General features: G+C 42.7%; 2 protein-coding genes across 3 annotated transcripts in view; one reads left to right on the top strand and one right to left on the bottom strand.

Moving 5' to 3' along the window:
- tex264a (testis expressed 264, ER-phagy receptor a) overlaps positions 1-22,723 on the top strand; it is a 281,667-nt gene that overhangs the window by 25,211 nt on the left and 233,733 nt on the right. The window lies entirely within an intron of this gene.
- LOC133654192 (zinc finger and SCAN domain-containing protein 25-like) lies at positions 4,480-12,050 on the bottom strand. 2 transcript variants are annotated; one of them, XM_062054329.1, is made up of 3 exons: positions 9,550-12,050; positions 9,260-9,442; positions 4,480-7,523 (listed from the first exon to the last, which is right to left on the bottom strand). In XM_062054329.1, the coding sequence occupies exons 1-3, from the start codon at positions 10,156-10,158 to the stop codon at positions 7,515-7,517; spliced, it is 801 nt and encodes a 266-aa protein (XP_061910313.1). In that variant the 5' UTR covers positions 10,159-12,050; the 3' UTR covers positions 4,480-7,514. The 2 variants fall into 2 exon arrangements, with proteins under 2 accessions (XP_061910313.1, XP_061910302.1); XM_062054318.1 differs by having other exon boundaries at positions 4,480-9,442.

The following is a 22,723-nucleotide window of genomic DNA, read 5'->3' as shown; positions in this document are numbered from 1 at the left end:
TTACTCTTGTACCAGTTATATACTGATACCACCTCTTGTATCGAAACCACCAATTTAGGGATCAATCCGCCTTCCTCTTAAATAAATAAATATATTTCTTTGTCATTGTATCAATTATATACTGATACCATCTCTTGTATCAACACCACCAATTTAGGGATCAATTCTCCCTCCTTAGATAAATACATATATTTATTTGTCATTGTAAATTTAAAACACAAAGTGAAACCCATAAGAAGTATGTATATAAAATCAATAAGTACTGAAAAAACAAATACTATTTTGTTTACTCGTCACATCCACACTACACACATGCACAGTGTGTTACGCATCATGTGCTTCTAACTGTGAAAATGCTGACACACCAACAGTTAATGTTATATTACTAGTTTCATTAGTATTATATTAACTGTTCTTCCTGTTATCTGCTTACTTTCTGCTCTAAAGTGCTTCTATCTACACTTCATAAACTTTACAAAGCTCTTATTTCTTATTGTTTAAAGCTTGCTTAGCGTAGGGAGATATGGCTGAAAACTGTATCACAATATAAGCTATTTTATATTGGTCGATATCGATAATTATTTAGAATTTTTATGACCTATGGAAAATATAGACCAGGAGAAAAATATATTAAATGTTAATATTTTTATTTCAAATTTAATCTTCCTCTGATTTTAATCCTCTCAGCTATCAAGGCAGAAAGGAAAGGAAATGTCAACACAACCATGGAAAACACATAATCAATGTAAACAACATTCTAAAATCACAACAACCACTTAACCTCTTTAAATTACAGTGCAAAATAAGAAATATGTAATAAATGTTTATTAAGTCCTCTCCTGCGCTGCCGCCTTATTGTGATAGAGTAGTATGAATGTCCCAAATAATCCTAGGAGCTATGTTGTCTCTAAAGACAAACAGGTCCGAGGTGAGGGACAAGACAAAGAGCAGCTTGAAGACCTCGATGATAAAACACAATCAAGGACCCAGATTTCCTTCCCCGGACACTGGTCACCGGTGCCCTCCTCTGGAGCAAAACCTGGAGGTGGGGCTTGATGGCGAGCGCCTGGTGGCTCTGGCCGCAGAGGCAATGTTTGTCCCCCCTCCAATGGGCTCACCACTCATAGATGTTGAGTGCCATGTGAGCTGAGCGGCAGCCAAAGACGGGGCCCTTAGCGGTCCGATTTTCGGCTACAGAAGCTAGCTACTGTGTTGTGGAACATCAGCTCGCTGGGGGGGAAGAAGCCTGAGCTGGTGCACGAGGTGGAGAAGAGGAGAAGAGGTGGCTGGATCTTGTCGGACTTACTTCGACGCACAGCAAGGGCTCTGGAACCAGTCCTCTTGAGAGGGACTGGACTCACTTCTACTCTGGCATTGAAAATAGTGAGAGGCAACGGGTGGAGGCGCAATACTTGTTGCCCCGCGGCTCAGAGCCTGTACGTTGGCGTTTAACCCACAAAACAAGAGGGTAGCTTCCCTCTGCCTATGGGTGGCTTGACTATTGTTTGTGCTTACGCACCAAACAGTAGTACAGAGTACCAGCCCTTTTTGGATTCACTTGAGAGAGTATTGGAGAGTGCCCCCCCAAGTGATTCCCTCGTTCTACTGGGGGACTTTAACGCTCACATCAGGCAGGAGACTAAGGTCCATCCAGACCCACACCTCCCGCCACCTGAACAGTTTTTTCCCCTCGGCCATCAGGCACATGAACAAAAACAAGATCTGACAGCTCAGGTACAGCTCATGTTATTCTATTCTGTGTTATGTGTGTTTTATGTTGCACGATTGCGCCAAGTAAAATTCCTAGTTTGTGAACCCGTTCTCAAACAATGGCAATAAAAGCTATTCTGATTCTGATTCTGACATTGGCAACTACAGTTGAAAGGCGTGATTGGGAGAAATGGCCGCCCAGATCTAAACACGAGTGGTGTTTTGTTATTGGACTTTGTGCTCGTCACAGATTATCCATAACGAACACCGTGTTCGAACATAAGAATGTCCATATGTGCACTTGGCACCAGAACTCCCTAAACTGCAGTTTGATGATCGACTTTGTGGTTGTGTCATCTGATTTGCGGTGTCATGTTTTGGACACTCTGGTAAGGTGAGGGGCAGAGCTTTCTACCAATCACCACCTGGTGGTGAGCTGGCTCCGATGGTGCGTGAGGATGCCGGTCAGACCTGGCAAGCCCATTGTGAGGTCTGCTGGGAACGTCTGGCAGTGGTCTCCCGTCAGAGACAGTTTCAATTCCCACCTCGGGAAGAACTTTGAACATGTCATGAGTAAGGTGCTGGACATTGAGTCTGAGTGGAACATGTTTCCCGCCTCTATTGTGGAGGCGGCCGATGGGAGCTTGGGCCGCAACATGGTTGGTGCCAGTCATGGTGGTAATCTCAGAATCCGCTCGTAGAACCAGCAGTGAGGGATCCTTTCAAGCTGAAGAAGGAGTCCAATCGGGTCATTTTGGCTTGTTGGACTCCAGAGGCAGCGGACAGGTACCGACAGGCCAAGTGGTATGCAGTTTTGGCGATTGCGGAGCCAAAAACTCGGACATGGGAGGAGTTCAGAGAAACCATGGAAAATGACTTCGGGATGGCTTTGAAACGATTCTAGACCACCATCTGCCGCCTGAGGTGGGGGAAGCAGCGCACTGTCAAAACCGTGTTTGGTAGGGGTGGTGTGCTGCTGACCTCGACTCGGGATGTTGTGGATCGGTGGAGGGAATACTTCGAAGACCTCCTCAATCCCACCTACACGTCTTCCTTCGAAGAAGCAGTGTCTCGGGAATCTGTGGTGTACTCTCCCATTTCTGGAGCTAAAGTTGCCAAGGTAGTTAAAAAGCTCCTTGGGGGCAGGGCCCCGGGGGTGGACGAGATCCGCCCAGAGTTCCTTAAAGGGGAACTGCATTTTTTTTGGAATGTCACAATCTTTATGAGAGACAAGAAGACAACATTTTTTTTTGTAAAAATCAGCTTGTTCTAGGTGGCTAGCAATGCAGCTAATGGGAGCAATCAATTCTACCTCTAAATCACATTTAAAAACTGTCAACAGTACATCATATATGTTCTGTAAACCATACAATAACCAAGTTGTAGCGACATTGTTATTGTAAGAGCAAACACTGAGGAACTCTTTTTCTAGCATCATACCACATTGCCATGCTACGGTATTAGCCGTAAAAGCAATAAATAAGCTAGGTTCTACGTCAGCATAAAACACGTTTGAGTTTGTAATGCACAACACTGCGATAGGGCTCTGTACTGACTGAAAAACATGAACAATCATATTACTGTATCTGTAAAGTATTAGCCCACATTTCATGTTTTGTTTGTACACAGCTAAGCTAGCCAGACAGCATATGCAGTGTAGTTGTAATAACACGCATGACGTCCTGCGGTTATCATGGTCGATACATATTGACTCACTCGATGGACAGTTGTTCGTCTGGTCCAGATGGCCTGGGACGTTTCCTGTTGATTTGGGGTAAGCAATCCATTTATGTCGAAATAGCTTGTCTCCAAGTTCCATATTTATAGCGCTGTTGTTTTTACCTCACTCTCCAGCTTGCGTCTCCTCCAACGTCTCATCCTCTTCTTCGTGCTCTCTTCTGTAAGCAGTAGTTCATCCTCAGTATATTTAGCTTCAAAAATAAAAGGTTGTGAATCCTCATTTGTCCAAAACTAGTCATCTTCGTTGTGTTTTACCAAGTCTGCCATGATTAGAACACACATGCGTGTTTGATTCCGGAAGTAGGAACACACATTTGCTACCAGAAGTTAGACGTGCGCTGCTATGGAAACAGAAATCAATGCGCGGAAGATATGCTTAAAATGATCAAAATATGGTAAATATTGAACATATTACATATTGTTACTACATCATATATAGACTTGCAGTCTGTATATAAATGTTACTGGAGGGTTTTGAAGTTGTTTTAGAGGGCTTTGAAGGCTACAACGGTGACTCCCATTAATCACATCTTTCAGCGTTTTTTTTATCAGATTTAAAATCCTAAAAAAACAAAACTGTGTTCTTGTCGCTCATAATGATTGTGAAAAGCAAAAAGCAACATTCCGAAAAAAGTGCAGTTTCCCTTTTAGGCTCTGGATGCTGTGGGGCTGTTTCGGTTAACAAGACTGCAACATTGCGTGGACATCGGGGCGGTGCCTCTGGATTGGCAGACCGGGGTGGGGTTTCTTCTATTTCAGAAGGGGAACCGGAGGGTGTGTTCCAACTATGGTGGGATCACACTTCTCAGTCTCCCTGGTAAGGTCTATTCAGGTGTACTGGAGATAAGGCTGCAGCTAACGATTATTTTTCTATCGATTAATCTATAGATTATTTTTTCGATTAATCGGTTCATCTATAGATTATTTTTTTCGATTAATCTATAGATTATTTTTCCTTTTACCGATTATTTTTTTTATTCAAAATGAAGATGAAAAAATAAATGTAGGCCCGTTTTTTCAAAAGGCATGGCTTTTATTTACAAAAAAAAGAAGTATGGCCACTCAGTCAACATTGACAACAACATGACTAAATATTCTGTAACAATGTAAACATTTAAAACTTTTAACATTTAACAAAATTAAAAGTAGCTTATTTGCTTTTTAATGTGCAAATATAAAAGTCAACATCCAGTGCAAATCTTAATATTCTGCAATAGTATAAGCATTTCAAAAGTAAAAGTATTGCTTATTTTGCTTTAAAATGTGCAAAAATAAAGATAAACATCCAATACAAAAAAGTGCAAAACGAAATATTCTGTAACAACAGTGTAAACATTTCAACAAAAGTGAAAGTATTGCTTATTTGCTAAAATGTGCAAAAATAAAGATAAACATCCAATACAAAAAAGTGCCAATGTAAATATTCTGGAGCACTGTAAACATTAAGTATTGCTTTTAAAATGTGCAAAATAAACATCCAGTCCAACACAGTACACAATAACCAATTCTACTCATTCCAGTGAGTGTCTAACAGTTGTAATGAAGAAAGGTTAGCATGTGTACATGTTTGGTTCTTTTCTTGTTTACAATATTCCCAGCAGCTGAAAATAGGCGCTCAGAAGGGGTCGATGTGGCTGGAACGAGAGGTAATTAGCCTTCACCTCAAGCCAGGACTGCGAGTGAGCTGAGCTGCAGTTTATATTTCTAGAAGGTCAACGGGCTCATAGTGATGTTACTAGTAGTTGACTGGGAGGTGTTTATTATCATTTGGGGAGAGTCCGCTGCCTGATGCTCACCTGCTAAACACCTATCTGCTCCACGCTGAAGCGCTGACTACATGCGCTCTGAATACACACTGCTGATTGGCTGATAATGCTTCGTGTGTACCAATCAGATGGTTGTGTGGGTGGGACAATGCTGCGTGTGTACCAATCAGATGGTTGTGTGGGTGGGACAATGCTGCGTGTTGAGACAGACGCAGAGGAGCGAAGCAGCTTGTTAAGACTTTAGCAGCTAAAGTTAGCTTTAGCTTAGAAACTCGTTCGGTACACCCCCGTGCCGAACCGAAAGCCCCGTACCGAAACGGTTCAATACAAAACACGTACCGTTACACCCCTAGCAGATACAAATGACACATTCATGTTTTTGTGTAATGATGACAACGTATGCTCGCGCGGACGATTGACTAGTTGATGGTTTTCTTTTCAAATGTTCGTTCATAGCCGTTGTGCTGCTATGATAGGCCATTTCCGCTCGACACAGTGTGCATACAACAACATTATTAGGCCGTTTATTGAAATACTCCCACACTTTTGACCACTTTTGGCATGCTTTTCCCCCCTCGCTCGCACCGCTCGCATCGTCTGCTTTGATCGTCTGCTTTGCGGTCCGCCATGACGGTAGTGTGACGTAAATATGCGACGCGTCGACGCACAAAAACGGCGTCGACGTATTTACGTAACCGATGACGTCGACTACGTCGACGCGTCGTTTCAGCCTTAACTGGAGAGGAGGCTATGCCGGATAGTCAAAACTCGGATTTAGGTGGAGCAGTGTGGTTTTTGTCCTGGTTGTGGAACTGGATGTGGTATGGGTATCTGACTGCCTGATTGTGGCGGTCCTTTCCCTGTCTGATCGGTGTCAGAGCTTGGTCCTCATTGCCGGCAGTAAGTCCGACTCGTTTCCAGTGAAGTTTGGACTCCGCCAGGGCTGCCCTTTGTCAGTGGTTCTGTTCATAACTTTTTTGAACAGAATTTCTAGGCGTGTTGAGGGGATCTTCTGATTTTAAACATGTCCTGGACTGCCTCAACGTTTAGCAGCTTGTTGTGGGTCCGACAGACAATATAGGCCACACACTGGACTTAATCATCACAGACTCCATCCCTCTCACAGATCTCCTTATCCACAAACCTCGGTGTCTCTGACCACCGGGCAGTAGCAATAAAAGTCCCCATATCCTCCCATCTCACCAAGCCAAAACGACAGATTACATTTAGGAACATCAAAAACATTGACCGTACCTTGCTCACCCACCACCTTCAGCTTTTTTTCCCCCTCCACTATCATCAGTCAGCGACCTAATGGACTTATACAACAACAACCTTGGCTCCATTCTGGACATTCATGCACCACAAAAAACCTGGACTGTCACTTTCACCAGCTCGGCTCCCTGATACACGGACCAGCTTAGGTTCATGAAAAGGTCAGGCCTTGCCCTGGAATGTGCCAGCAAAACATCTAGGTTGACGGTGCATAAGTTGGCCTTCCAGGAACATCAACATTCATATACAAAAGGGCTTTCAACAACCAGGTTCCTCTTCTATTCAACCATTATCAACAATAACCCAGGCAATTCTAAAAAACTATTTTTCACTGCAAACCATCTACTTAAACCACAATTACCCTGATATCACAAATCTACAACAATAAACTGCAACCTTTTCCTTGACTATTTTACATCCAAGATTGACATGATCGACTCGTCTCTCACACCTCTGCACAGCTTCATCCTTGACATCCTGACAACACCCGTTACACAGTATCTTACACACTTCCCACCCGTAACGCAGCAGTAGGTCGAGAAGATTATCCGTACTTCAAAACCTTCCCCTTGCACCCTAGATCCCATTCCCTCTCTTCTGCTCAAAAGTCACAACCAATTCATTAACCCCCTCATAACTAAAGTAATCAATCACTCCCTCAAAACTGGCACAGTCCCCACTGCTCTTAAAACAGCTCTTATCAAACCCCTTCTGAAAAAAACAAACCCTGATCCCAAACCCCTTTCAAATTACAGACCTATCCCCAACCTCCAAAACTCTCGAAAAAGTAATCTCCTCTCAACTCCACAAACATCTCAAAACTAACAGTCTATATGAAAAATTTAAATCTGGTTTTGGGGACGGCGTGGTTTAGGTGGGAGTGCGGCCGTGCCAGCAACTTTGGGTTCCTGGTTCGATCCCAGCTTCCACCATCCTAGTCACTTGCGTTGTGTCCTTGGGCAAGGCATTTTACTCTTGCTCCTGATGGGTCGTGGTTAGTGCATTCCTCGGCAGCTTCCGCCATCAATGTGCCTTGAAGATAGAAAAGAGCTATACAAGTATAATTCATTTACCATGCTAGATTACCAGACAACTAGTTCCTTTGTTAATGCAAACAACCGTGCTTTATTCTCTTCTGTTTCTTCCGACCCCCCCCTCCCCCAATAAAAAATCAAAAAGCATTTTTTAGTAAAAACGATTACGTGTCTGTCAAGATATATATTTATATTATTTCATCAGCCCAGTTGGCTTAGCAATTAGCATGCCTGCTCCTCCTTGCTCTCGGTTTATAACATGTTTAGCCTCGTCCTGCAGTGATAATGCTACTTGATCATGATACTTAAGAAACTAGAAAATACAATTTGTATGCCGTAATAAACGGGATTATTATTAGTTTAGGGGCGTTGCTTCACACTGTGTAAGTAGTCACATGATTAGATGCTCGCCGCTAGTCAGCTAGGGGACCAGTGTCAGTCAGACAAGATCTGTGTTTGTGATCGGCATTAAAAGACATAATGGCCGTTTACATACTTTTTTTAAAATGAAAACTGTCCGATACTAATCGGCGGCTGATCGATGGGCACATCCCTTGCCTTACTGGGAAATTACTGTTTTCTGGCAACTTTGATAGTTTAGACTTGACCTCCTGCACTGTTTAGGCCTTCTAAGACCACACTGAGTGAGTATTTAGAACAATGCTTCCTCTAGAACCATTTTTATTTAGTCTGCTTATTCATTCACTGTTCGCATATGTTGTGTTTTTAATTTCCACAGAAAATTAATATGCATGTCTGAGGGATTGAACGGTTCATCCATGGATCTCAGAATGGTCAGCTGCTGTCAAATTAAGATAGATCAGACACATTGGAGGATACTGTTAACAATCTTGGAGCATCCTGAGGGCAGAGGTTTCACTCTGGTGACTGACTAGGTAAACAATGCACATACTCTAGTTGTGCAGAAGGGCGGAAAAAGAGGAGGCAGACTTATCCGTCTGCAAGATACATCAAAGAGAGTGGGCCGACATAAAGAACGTGTCTTGGTCAGTCAGAATTTCTTTCGGGATTCCAACTCGGGAGATAACCTGAAACAGCCCTTGCGCAACATTCTTGGCAGAGATGGAGCGCAGGGGCACTGCTTCGGGATAGCGCGTTGCGTAATACACCAGGACTAACTCAAAGCGATATCCCCGTGTGCTTGGGTGAAATGGTCCGATGAGGTCCATCCCAATTCTCTCGAACGGGACATCCATTAGCGGTATTGGGCGCAAAGGCGCCTTTGGGGTGGCCGCTGGGTTTACCAGCTGGGTTTACCAGCTGGCACCAACGGCGGACGTCTGCCCGGAGGCCTGGCCAATAGAAATGGACCATGACCCGATTAAGTGTCTTATCATACCTCATGTGGCCAGACATGGGATTAAAATGCGCCGCCTGGAAAACCATTTCCAGGCGGCGTTTTGGCACCAACAACTGGGTGTGTTCCTCCCCGGTTTGAGTGTCACGGCCCACTCGGTATAATCTATCCCGAATAATTGTAAAATGGGGGAATACCCGCGCTTTCCCCGGGCGCACCAGCTGACCGTCAATGTAATCCACCTGGTCCCAGGCCACGCGCAAGGTTTCATCACGGGACTGCTCGAGGGGAAAATCCTCCGTAGGTTGCCACCGGGGGGCTGGGGGGGCCTCCCGCGAAGCCCCCACCGGTTCCCGCTCGGCAGTACCGGATGAACCACTGAGGACTGCCTGGTATGTACCCCCTTGTACCCTTACCGGGACACAGTACGTTTCCCCCAGATCGGGTGCTGGAGGCCCGACAACCCGCATCACCTGCCCCACCTCCATCATGGAGCACTCCCGGCGCACGTGTCCGGGTTGTCCGCACCCCCAACACACCGGCCCTGGTGTTTGAGGCGCCATCTGCGAGGGAAGCCCCCTCTCCGCAGCGCCGGTACCCTGAAATGCACAAACAGAGGAGATATTATAGCCCCGTGTCCCCCCCTTGTTGTGTATATGTGGGTGCGTGTGGGTGTGATTTTTTGTTGGATGCCCGCGTGGGGAACCTGCTCGTTGGCTCCGGGTGGCTCGGCCGTGCGTGGTCGCTGCTCCCGAGACGTCCCCTCCACCCCCCCCATAGCGGGGCGGGGTGCTGGGGTGGGCCTTTCGGCTGTCTTTGCGGTCGCCTCCCGCTGGACCGCCAGGTGCTCCTCCGCCATTTTCACTGCTGTTTTTACGTCTGGGGAACTGTGGTACTGCACCCATGCTGAGGTCTTGGCCGGGAGGGCATCAATAAATTGTTCTAGGATGATGGACTCCAACATCTTTGAGTCCAGCCCATTGGGCTCGAGCCACCGGGTTGCCGCGTCCCTCATCCGGTATGCCAACACGAAGGGCTGGTCCTCTGGCCCCAACTTAATGGCCCGGAACTTTCGGCGATGGTCTTCGGGGCTGCTGCCGACCCGGTCCAGGATGGCGTGGCGTAGATCGGGGTACTGCATGCGGGCGGTCGCCGGGAGACTCAGCCCCGCCCGCTGCGCCTCCCCCACCAGGAGCGGCAGCAGCTTCGCACCCCATTCCTCCTCCGGCCACTTGCATGACGTCGCCGTGGCCTCGAAGACGTCCAGGAATGTCTGGGGGTCCTCCCATTCCACCATGCGCTTCATGGAGGACATCCCTCCCGCTGCCTCTGCTCTGTTAATTAGCACTTGCAGCACTTGGGTCTGCTGTCTGCTCGCCGCTCACACCTCGCCCAGAACTTGGCCCAGCGCCTCCAAAGGGGTTGGTGCTGACATCCTCTTCTTGGTCCGCTTTTCTGTTGGGCGCCACTGTAAAGATGTACCTATGTTTAGGTTCTTCTAGACCACAGGAACCGGCACAAACCTCAGATGCAGCGTTTTCAATCGTCTTTATTTTTCCTTTTTCAAAGTCTGGTATTGCTTTTCAGTAGTTTTTAGGTTTTTCTTTTATCCAAGTCTGTTATTGCTTTTCAGCAGTCTTTATGTGTTTCTCCTTCCTCTCGCTCTCCAGCCATCTCCCCCTCTCATGGTCTCCGACGCTGCTAGTAAAGGAACAGGTGATTAGATAACTCGTTCCAGCTGAGCTATCCACTCACCTGTCTGCTGCACACACCCCGCCCGCAGGGAACGCGTGAACCACACCCCTCTCCACACTTTACTATAGTGGTTTCGATAACGAGTACCGGTTCTCAAAAAGGGATTCGAGTCCGAGGACTCTGTTCTTTTCTTATCGAACAACCGGATGGATGGATGGATAATACAATGAAAAACTATTTGGTTTGCATGACATTATTCTAGATTTATGAATATTAATACTCCTGGTAGACACAACAGTTTGACAGCATACTCAAGTTTTTATGACATTTACCTTGAAAGAACATAACTCTTTCTTTGAACTCAAATACTAAATAGTACAACAGAAAGTTCAGTCCAGAATAATTGTAAGAATGGACATTCATGGTTAATTGACTCTTTTTCAATGTGACCAAAAAGAGCATTCTGAAGAAACAGCCTGAATGAATTTAGATAGAAGAGATTTACAAGGTAACATTTGTGACACAATTTTAACTTTATTTGGGATAAGAAATATGTTATATTTAGTCAAAAATTTTTCATAAGGAATATGAGATAAGAGGTTTCTATTATGATCCGCTCCCCGGATCATATTCTGTTTACGTTTTCGGTTCACTTGTGTTCTCAGCACCTTTTGAGTTTGTGTGTCTCAGTTGCCATGACGGCAGATTACAGTCACCTGCCTCTGGTTAGTGTTCGGGACGCGCACCTGTTTCCCGGGCACTAATCAGAGGGGTATTTAGTCTATGCCCTGGCCTCACTCGGTCTGGCTTCCTAATTTGCTTTTTGCAACAGTTGACGACTTTTGTTTCTTGCTCTGTAACTGCTAGCTTCCACGCTAGGCTCTTTGACTTGCTAGCTCTCACGCTAGCCCCTTTAGGTTTTACCTTAAGTGCTATGAGCACGTCTTTTCTTTTGTTCCCATCTGATTTATTCCTTAAATAAATAATTTTCCTACCTGCACGCTGTGTCCGAAGTCCGTTGCATCCTGAGAGAAGGAAACCCCGCATCACCATGCGACCCGGCCGTCACAGTTTCTCCAGGACGCAACACTTTTTGGTAGACTTTCAGAATTAATTGTGTTCCTTATGTGTCATTATTTACTACCTAATACGTTTCTTTTAGCAATCATTAAGCTTGGAGAAACTTACTCCATCTGTTCATCCCATAGAGAAGACTTTAAAAGCTGAAGAAGCTGGACTGAAATGCCATTTATCAAACTTTTATAATCAACAGGATTCATGTCAATAATATATATTTCAACAAATCTATTATGTTTAAATGAAAGTCAATTTCTTTAAAAAAAATAGAAAAAGAGGATATATTTGTTTTCTTTTTAAATGTTCTTGTAGTAAGACAATATTTTCGGTATATTAAATGGAATTTTTACCTGATATTGGATAGGCTCCAGCACCCCCCGCGACCTCGAAAGGGACAGGGGGTAGAAAATGGATGGGTGGATGTTTCGACTGTCATTTACAGTCTTCTTCAAAAGGGCTCACCTGACTACTGTGATGTGTTGCCTATTAGCTCCCTCCCCCATTGACCATCAAGTGGCAGTGGAGTAGTCTGCCTGGTTGGCCAGGCCTATAAGAACAGCTGATAGGCAACACATCACAGCGGTCAGGTGTCCCTTCTGAAGAAGACAGCAAATGACAGTCGAAACATGTCAGGTAAAAATTCCCTCTAATGTACTGAAAAGATTGTCTGACTACAAGAACATTTGAAAAGTATATGAATAATAAGACATAATTAAAAAATTTTGAGCAAACATTTTTCAATATGTTTCTATGTGAAATACATTGATTATTCCAAACAATATACTGTATTTGTGTGCAGAGAAGTTGTTTGGAAGCCAACTTCCATAAATCCAGATGTTGTTTATTCCGTCCTTGTTGAAATGGTCATGCAACTGTGTCGTGACTCTGAAATAAGAATGTAACAAACAGATCACATGAAAAAAGCCAACACAATATAAGTCATACTGCTCTAGGAAATATAATACTAATACAATACAACATACTGAATCCTCACAATGATAATGGTAATGGATATTGGTTGTTAATATCCATTTTATTTTACCCACTATCATTTATATTTCAGTCAAATATATTTATTTTATCACTTCAAGGCCCCCGAACACCTTGGATTTCTCTCTGCACCATAAATCTACCATGCATTTGTTGTCCTTCCCTTTATCACATACTCATCAGCAATTGTAGGCTGTGGACGGGGAAGGAAGCTCATCATTTGTCAGCTGAGGTGTCAATCCACCTCGAAATCCGACTGGTGTTTCTGAGTGACACAAATGTCATGAGAAAAGGGAATATGAAATTAACTGATATTCCTTTATGCTGATCAATATTATACATACAAATAATCAAAAAGGGAGCATACATACTTTTAATGTATGATCAGTATATTTTACTCTTGTACTTGACTTAGTTTCAAATGCCGATGAAGGATTTATTTCATCACAGCAATAATATGCAGTGTGTGGTAGTCATTTTTCCATCCATCCATCCATTTTCTACCGCTTATTCCCTTCGGGGTCGCGGGGGGCGCTGGAGCCTATCTCAGCTACAATCGGGCGGAAGGCGGGGTACACCCTGGACAAGTCGCCACCTCATCACAGGGCCAACACAGATAGACAGACAACATTCACACTCACTTTCACACACTAGGGCCAATTTAGTGTTGCCAATCAACCTATCCCCAGGTGCATGTCTTTGGAGGTGGGAGGAAGCTGGAGTACCCGGAGGGAACCCACGCAGTCACGGGGAGAACATGCAAACTCCACACTGTGTGGAGTCATTTTTGTGTTATTTATATTTCTCTAGTGCTGCATATCTTCTAAAGTTAAATAAATTATTCATTTGTTGAAAGATGGCAATTAAAGCCTACTATGCTGCTGCATTTTAATGTTTGTCATTGTGGTAGTGCTTGATGAATGCTTGGGCCTACTACGCTATTTCACTTTAATGTTTGTCATTGTGGTGGTGCTTGACGAATGCTTGGGCCTACTACGCTATTGCACTTTGATGTTGGTCAGTGGGGTGGTGCTTGATGAATGCTTGGGCCTACTACGCTACTGCACTTTGATGTTGGTGAGTGTGCACAGCAGTTATGTTACATAGATAGATATAGTACTTTATTGATTCCTTCAGGAGAGTTCCCTCACACATACATAGTATCTGCAGTGCTCCTGCTGATCCACATCTATTGTAAGATTTGTTTTCACGCTCTGATTTTACACAGCAGGTGATGAACAGCTGATCTCTGTGAGCGCTTTGAGTATCCAATCAATAGAAAAGCGCTATTATTATTAGTATTTAATTAGGAACTGACGTACCACGACGTGACTCACATTTCGACAAGTTACCATAGCAACAACGCTGAAAACATTACTAGCTGTTTTGACAGTGTACTTTTTGGACTCCCTCCAAGACAAACGCCAAGTTTGCAATATATCTGAGACTCTTAGGACCCGCGGAATCACTAGTTGCTAGCTTGTTTGTAGTGGAGGCACGCAAGACTAACTGTTTAGCTCACTACAATGCCATGTTGCGTTACATTTCGTGGGATTAAACAATAATTTAGAAAAAAATAATGTCTGATTACCTTTTCTTCCTCTTGCCCAATGTCCATGAGCTGAAATGTTGCGCTTGATAATGCTGCAGTGCACACTCGGAGGAATAATGCTCCGGAGCTGCTTGGCTGTCGGGAGGAAAAAGGCAACGCAGGTGCAACGGACAGCTGCAGCCCGACTGTTGTTGCATTGAAAGTGTTCTTATATTCTCTGCTGAAGCCATCAAATTATGACGCAGAGCTCCTGCCTCGGTTAAGCTACTTGTCGGCAGTTAGGCAGACTTTTTTTTCGCGAACAACTTGGCTTAAAAAAAGTTGTCTGAAAAGGGGCATGTATTATTGCTGACCGGAACTGGAAGGCACATCCTCTCACACACACTAGTGAAAAGCTCTCACACATACAAGTGAAATCCTTTCAAACATACCACTGACATTTTTTTCTCTCACATGCACTAGTGAAAGGGTTAGGGTTAACTAACCCTAACACTAGCTCACGATAGCATTCAGTTACTGTACTTACATTTTAATCTGTCAGATTGTTGGAAGCACTATCGAGAACTTCTTATGGGGAAGTGTTCTTAGCCTCAAATGCTGATTTATTTCCACTTTTGTTGATTGGTTGATGTGTATTAATGAGCAGGTTGACAGTCTGCCGAAGCCAGAATCGGTTACTGGCTTAACACACACGCAAACACACATGCAAACAAACAAACACACACGCACACACCCACACACACACACACACACACACACACACCCTCCTACCACATCAAGCATTGACCGGCACTCTAAACAAACCCCCGACCCATACACCCCCAATCAAGTGCTGATAGCCGAAAGGGAAGAGATGTAGGGTCGGCCCTACATCAGGCAAGATGAAGAGAGTAAATCCTCCTTGCGTGTCTGCTAATAAAGAATTACCTATGTCAGCCGTACCTTTTTATTGCTTGAGAGCTCTCGTCCATCAAAAAGGCCCTTGTAGCCTCGGGCAAAAAATTGCTTTTGAAATTACTTTTCTTCCAAAAAGACCCTTTAGATATTGCTTTAGAGAATCAGGTCGAGGACGGAATGGCGCCAGCTGGTCATAGTTACAAGAGTTGGCTGTTGAATGCGTGTCTGTCATCCGGTTTAATGGGCTTGTTTGGGTTTTGCAGCATAATTGCATCTATGTACAGTAGATGATGTAGCTGCTGTGAAGCTCAGAAATGGTTGTCATCTAAATTGCTTTTCTGCAGCATGGTGGAGAAACATTGTGTCAATGGGTCAGTACCAAGGTCTATTCCAGCATCCTCTATGTACAGTTGTAGTAGAATTGTCCAAATCTTAAACAGGAACAAAAGTGAATTTATCACAATAGTTTTATTTACTCATAATCAAATGGTACAAGGTTGGATTGAATTGCCATGATACAGACAGTTTCTCCGGAGAAAAAGAAAAGCGAGAATCATGCCCCTAGACTTGGTCTAACTGGTTATTTATCTGTCTCCCTGGTGGGTGTGTGTCCTGTCAACAGGGCCAGCTGTCCTGGATCCGCTCACTCTTCGCCATAACAAACAATCAAGATATCTTGTACAATGTCAGGGTGACGCGCCCTGTCGTCCTTAATGCTTTTCGACCTCGTTCTCTCCGGACTTTGACAAACAACAAAATATGGTACAAAGGGCAGAAATTCCACTACATTCCCCCTTTCCAGGGTTTTAGAACCCTGGACCATACGGGATGGATTTCTGACCTAGGCCACTTCCTTACAAATCTCTACTACAGATAGAGTCGAAAAACCCCAATGTTGTTTTTGCGGGGTGAAAATTCCTCTATGACCCTCACTGAGCGATTGCTGTCTTCAGCCTGCAGCAAAGCCATATCATAGAACACAATTAGTGGCCTCACCTCTGATTAGACTTAGACTTTGTTACATTAGCTCATGGTAGTGCAGGATAAAAAAACAATAAGGTGCATTTATAAATAAATAAATAAGTTACTGTACAGATAAATATATTGCACTTTTTCCTATGCATCCACTTTCATGGATGTATGTTATATATAGTAAAATGGAATAACAGAATACCTTGATTATGCACATCATTGAACATAATTAGATGTATATATATATATATATATATATATATATATATATATATATATATATATATATATATATATATATATATATATATATATATTACTTATACAGATGTATTACACACTAATGATCAATCAAACAAAAATCTGTTTTATCCTCGAATCATTACAGAGGAACTGGCACACAAATTCTGCATTTTGTAAAAATAACATTTTGGTCTCACACTTTCACACTTCCAAGGGAACTGCTGGTCCTGGGAATGGCTGACCTGTATGCAGTTCATAGGGTGAAAAATTAAAAGGGCGGAAAAACAGTTTTATTCAGGGACATTCGAATGATCATTAAGGCTAATGGCAACATGTCAAGCCAATTAAATTTGGTCTGTGCACAGATTTTAGCCAATTTGTTTTGATGTTCTGGTTCATCCTTTCAAGCTTACCTTGGGACTGAGGATGATAACCTGTGTTCTAGTCCGAGAGCCTTTTCGACCAAGGCTAAGTGAGTATTTTTAAAATGGGTGCCGTTTTTTGACATAATCTTTTTGGGGAAACCATGTCGGGGTATTAGGTCATTCACAAGCCATTTAATTACTGATTTGGCATCCTCCTTTGAGGTTGGGGTTGCTTCCGGCCAACCACTGTAATTGTCAACACAAGTCAGCACGTACCTTTTCCCTTGTACCGGATTGATCATATCAATGAAATCAAAAACTTGACGCGCTCAAACTCGACACGATCCAACCTCAACTCCTCCCCCCTCTGTCCCTGAAAAAGGGACTGGGTTAATAGTACTGTCACTTTCAGAAACATCCAAGAAAAAGGGCAGCTGATAGTCAAGCACAGCAAGAGCAGAGGCGGAGGACAGGTCATGTTTGAGGTCAATTAAAGCCTTTTTCTGTGGACCACTGGAGGGTTGCATTAGGGTAGGGAACCCCTTAGCGATATCGACCCTACATTTTATGCATGTTATTCAATATGGTGAAAGCCACAAAATATGCTTATATATATTGACACACATATTAGAAAAATACTAACCTTTTGGCGGATGCTTTTGCAATAGTAATTTGATATTTTTCAACACCCAGTGAAGTATTGTGGCCACAATAATTTATTAAGTATGGTTCCTGTTGTAGAAAGTTGAATGATGCGGACACGTTTGTTACTGAATACTTTCTATCAGACTTCTGTCTTGGCGACTAAGCAGCTATAATTATTTGATATGCTTAAATGTGTTGTTTTAGCTCAGCTGTTGTGTAGCTGCTAGCTCCTCGTAGCCTACAGCAGGAGTGTCCAAATTGCAGCCCATAGCTATGTGTTTAACAGACAACCGAAACAATTGAAAATGTGGTATTTGCGTGTCGGTTCAATCAGCGGCAGCTACGCCCTGTTTCATCATTCGACCTAAGTCTTTGGTTTCGTAGGCGGGACAGAGGGCAAGGGAACAATGTGGGACAGCAATTGTGTCCATCTTATACCATGCTAGTTGTTGTAAGGATAGGTCAACATGAGCGGCCACACTTTGAGTTCCAACATATATAGGAGTCAAAGGGCTCCTAGTATGAGTCGTCTAACTGGTGATCATACATGTGGTGGGTCGGGTGGTGGTACACACGGATACAGCTCAGTCAGCCAGGGCTTTCACTGATAGAACATTTGGAGCAGTCCTTGTCCTTCACTCGTTCCTGGGAGGAGGCGTACCCAGTAGATGTCAGGCATTTCCGGTGCTTCAGGCTGTGGTATGAGCTAATGCTCATGGAGGAGCCTTCGTAGTGGTGTTGCAGCTTGATGGTTATGCTGTCAGGTAACACCAGGAAGGTTCCTTCTGTGCGATATTGAATGTCAGGGTACAGTTTGTAAAACAAGTCATTACCAAGCAGGCAAGGTGTGTGCAGGTCGACCACAAAGGGGTGCTTCAATGAGTGTCAAGCAATCTGAACTGGAAGTGGTTTGGTGACAGGTATCATTCTTTTGATCACAGCGAAGCCTTCGACCTTCAAAAAGGAAGCACACAGTTTATTTGGAACCAACTCATTCAAAAATGAGTGTGTGGCACCAGTGTCAATCATGAACTGATAACATTGTCCGTTGACACTTATGTCCAGCAGGGGGCCTGTCTGTATTTCCTGCTGGGGCTCCTTTGCCACGCCTGCATGATGATTTAGCTGCAAATCGGAGCCTGTCTCGCTCAGAGAAGTTAGGACAGTCACATGACCAGTGACCCGGCTGGCCGCATGCAAAACAGTTTCCACTCTGGACTGAATTTGGAGCACCGCGTCCACCACCCGAGTCTGACTGTCTGGTTTCACGTTTGTTGAGGATTCTTTCCTCCATCTGTTGGAGCTCAAAAGCAAGTTCACCCACTGCTGAATATACTTTAGCTGATTTTTGACCTTTCGGTTCTTTTGACATTTTATCTTGAGCGATCTGTAAATTAAAGAATTGTTTCCTTGCTGCTTTATCACCAGACTTGTCGTTATCCTCCTGCTTGGTCCAATTCTGCATATAAGGTTTAAAATCACAGCATTAATTGTCCTAGTAAACGTCAAATCAATATTCCTAATTCAAAGATTATACGTACTACTTCATGTATTTTAAGTACAATTTTAAAACAACTAAAAATTGTCTATATATTTGCAATAATTCCTGTCGTGTGTAATAATTGACAAAATAAAAGCATGCATTTATTCTTGTTTGTTTATTACCATGCCGTAAAAGCCAGATCTCCAGAGGTCCCTAAGAATGTTAAGTCCACATGTGTTTACATCAATAAAACACCCAATTCTAACCATGGGGTCAAAACTCCATGACCTCCCTGCACATTCAAACCAGCCACAACACACACACACGCACACGCATTCACGCGTCGGCACGCACGCACACACACAGTGTGTTAGGCTCCAACCATTTCGTTAGCGTGGGTCACACACACACACACACACACACACACAAGGTTGTGTGTTAAGAGAAAGGCGAACAAGCGTTTTCCCCTTTTTTTTCCTTTTTTTTTTCTGCCTTTAAAGATGTAACTTATTTTATATCACTTTATCATGCTATACATATCGACTCTTATTATAGTTATTAATCTAGGCTCTTATTTGTTCCATTATTTTAATTATATACATATTTATCGTCATATCTTCAGTCTACATTTTCTTCATATCTTATTTCAATACCCCCACATTATCTGTCGTACGCATTAGTTTATTCCATTTTGCATTTAATTATTCTTATTGATTTTTCCCCATTTCACTTAAACAAACAAACAAACAAACAAACAAACAAACTTGCAGCAAACTACCACCAATAGCATACGCTGACACACGAATACCATGTTTTTCCACATGCACCTACATTTGTCACATTCTCATCTTTTTTTCAACTTGCTTTTTCCTTTACAACCACATCCTGTATCCATCTCTTCCTTACACTTCACACAGTGTTTCTATTTCTATTCTCCTCTCCTAGAAACCATTCACATAAGGTTATAAACATCCATTTTTCCATGTTTTCCCAATCCATTCTCTTCACCTGTCTATTCTCCTCTCCCACTTGCTTTCTCTCTCTCTCTCTCTCTCTCTCTCTCTCTCTCTCTCTCTCTCTCTCTCTCTCTCTCTCTCTCTCTCTCTCTCTCTCTCTCTCTCCACACTACTCACAATAATACTTACATGTAATACATCCATTTTTCTATTTCACTCCTTAACAACACAACAATCCAAAACCATATAATGTCATGCGTCTTTCTTTATCTCTTAACAGTCATTCCGCCTTCATAATCTGATGCTATCGCTAATCCTAGCACAGTTCATGACGTCTCGTCCTTGTAAATTTACTGGACAGACTGTTGTGGCGACTTTTGTCTATACTTCTTCCTCACTATCTTCCCTTACAACTTGATTGTAAAACAACTGCAGAACAGCTAACTCTCTGTCACGTTTCTGAATGCGTTTAGGTTTTTTGTCTTTTGCTTTGTAATTGTTTATCAAAACTCCCATCTCTCTACACTGGCTTGTGTCAAAAGTCCCGTCCACCGGCCAGGGTGACAGACAGCTTTGTGTCCGCTTGTTCCATTTCTGTGAATATCTTTTTATTTAATCGGCTAACAGTAGGTTCAGTTTACTGAGGACCCCTACTGAGGACCCCAACTGCTGTCCAAACCTGCGACTTAGACTCCATGATTCACACAGGTGTGACTATAAACGTTGACATTATATGATTAATACTAGTTACACGGATAGAAGTTAAAACATTTTTTAGAATATACATTTAAATTTTATTTTTATTGTGATTATTCTTAAGATAATTAAAATGTCAAAATATTTAAATAATCAATTTACCTTTATCAAATTTAAATTCAATTTTATTTAATTAATTTGTATTGTTATTTTTAGTAATTAAAATTGTACATATTATTTATTTGCTTATATTACTTATTTAACTTTATTTAATTTATTTGCTATATAAATATTAATTCAAAGCTACAATGTGTTCTAACCTATGATGTGTGTGTGTGTGTGTGTGGCTGTGTCTTAACTCCAAAACCCCACTTTTTTTTTTTTTTTTATCAGGAAGGTTTCACAGTCACACTCCCACACAGAAACTGTCTGGATCAGCAGAGCATCAAGCTTGTGCAAAACAGTATACTAAAAACATGAAAATAAATGAATTATGAATCAAACTGTGCTTCAATGTCCCACAATCCAAATATATTTATTGATATTTAAGTGTTTATTTATTTATCTTTTATTTTACTGAAATTAGCAAACACAAAATGCCAGCACACTCTTCAGACTGAGAACAGCTGTCAACTTACACTTAGTAATGCCAAGCTAAATGCTAACCTAGCCTTACTAGGCCTCAGTAAACTAATTTTAGCTAAGCTAGCTCAATGCTAAACTAATCCTATGCTAATCTAATTTATGCTAAACTATACTATGCTATGCTAACCTACACCTCTCCGGCTCACGTCTAACGTGCAGCACGTCACACAACCTCGTCACAACCCTCGTCACCAAGACACACCTCTTATCTCAAAATGTCTCCTAAAAGAGCCTCCTCTCATATTTCATTTCCTGCCGTATGTTATTCCGAACTTTGAATTTGCATTAAACAAAAATATGTTGGGGAAGGGATGGAGGGTGGTAATCAAACAGCTCTGTCTGATCTCTCACAGCACCTCTTTTTATTACTGCGTCACACGCGCAAAAAAAATTAACAAAGAGAGAGAGCCTTTTTGTGTAATAAAAATCTCAGACACTTTCTTACAAAACTATAATATCGCACAGTCACAATCACACTCACACAGTTAAAAACAACCTCAACACTCAACTATTTTTCTCACCCAGAAGCGCAGCTGTATTATATCAAAACTTAATATTAATAAACAACATTTATCATTCACTCTGAGCTGGACGAAGTGGCTGGGGAGAGGGAAGTCTGGGCTTCCCTGGTTAGGCTGCTGCCCCCGCGACCCGACCTCGGATAAGCGGAAGAAGATCGATGGATGGATGGATCATTCACTCATATGATTTCCGAACATAAACTTCGTCTCTCTTCTCATACACACACAGTTTGGACAGTTTCCAAAACTTCACAGACTAGCATGGAATGTAAAGGGGGGAGTAATAATTAACTTTCGAGAGAGGGAGAATGAAAAAGAGATCAGACCCGCAGGTGCATACACAATTGTTATTAAAATACGCATATATAAATGTACCAACAATAAAACTGAATCACTCCACATCCAACACACTTTTTAACATTCACCAATACACACACACATTAACAAAATAGAACCTACCCCAGTCCTGACACTATTAACAATTATACACACATGCTTTTTGTGGAACGGCCGTCTTATATCTCGAACGCAGGCCACTTCTACTCATAGACGGCGATGAACCCGCCAAGCGGAGCAGACCCTACGTTATACACCCCGACCAACACGGAAACCAGCCAAAGGCGCCGTAGAATCACTGGTCATCAGCCGACAAATCTACAGCCATCATGTATGGTCAGTTCCAAAACAGTTTCACCAAAGCTCAACTGTATGGAGCCCGATCTCCATCTGTTTAACTGCAGCACACTGATCAAACGTCGTGACAAATATCAGCTCAGTCGATCTCCTTTACCGGACTAAAATGGGGGCCTTTACCTGCTGCAGCTCCACCAAAACAGATGTGTCGCACATTCACAGACTTCTCAACAATTTTTTTTTTATAGTCAAATGTACCACCAGCTAGTTAAATGCCCTTACGTTAGCTGTATCCAAACAACTAAACTGGTGTACTTGCAGAAGAGGAAGAAGAAGTGAAAAAATGTATTTGCCTCAAATAGTCTGTGCTAAAAAACTCCTCATCCACCTTATAATGTCAATTCTATTAACAGTTCCCCTTATTGTTACAACAAAAAAATCACAAGTTTTCTTTATTCACAGATAATTAATGTTAATGTTCAAACAAACTGACAATATAATCACATATCT

This window comes from Entelurus aequoreus, linkage group LG01 (genome assembly GCF_033978785.1).
Source record: "Entelurus aequoreus isolate RoL-2023_Sb linkage group LG01, RoL_Eaeq_v1.1, whole genome shotgun sequence".
In the NCBI taxonomy this organism is placed as follows: Eukaryota; Metazoa; Chordata; class Actinopteri; order Syngnathiformes; family Syngnathidae; genus Entelurus; species Entelurus aequoreus.
The sequence above is the reverse complement of the archived record's forward strand: the minus strand, read 5'-3'. Positions and strand labels throughout refer to the sequence as shown.

Excerpts from the sequence above, each read along its gene's own strand:
- LOC133654192 (XM_062054318.1), bottom strand. The coding sequence starts at position 10,158 with ATGTCCTCCATGAAGCGCATGGTGGAATGGGAGGACCCCCAGACATTC. Across the intron at positions 9,443-9,549 it reads CACCCGGAGCCAACGAGCAG|GGTACCGGCGCTGCGGAGAG; the intron begins GTTCCCCACGCG and ends TGTGCATTTCAG.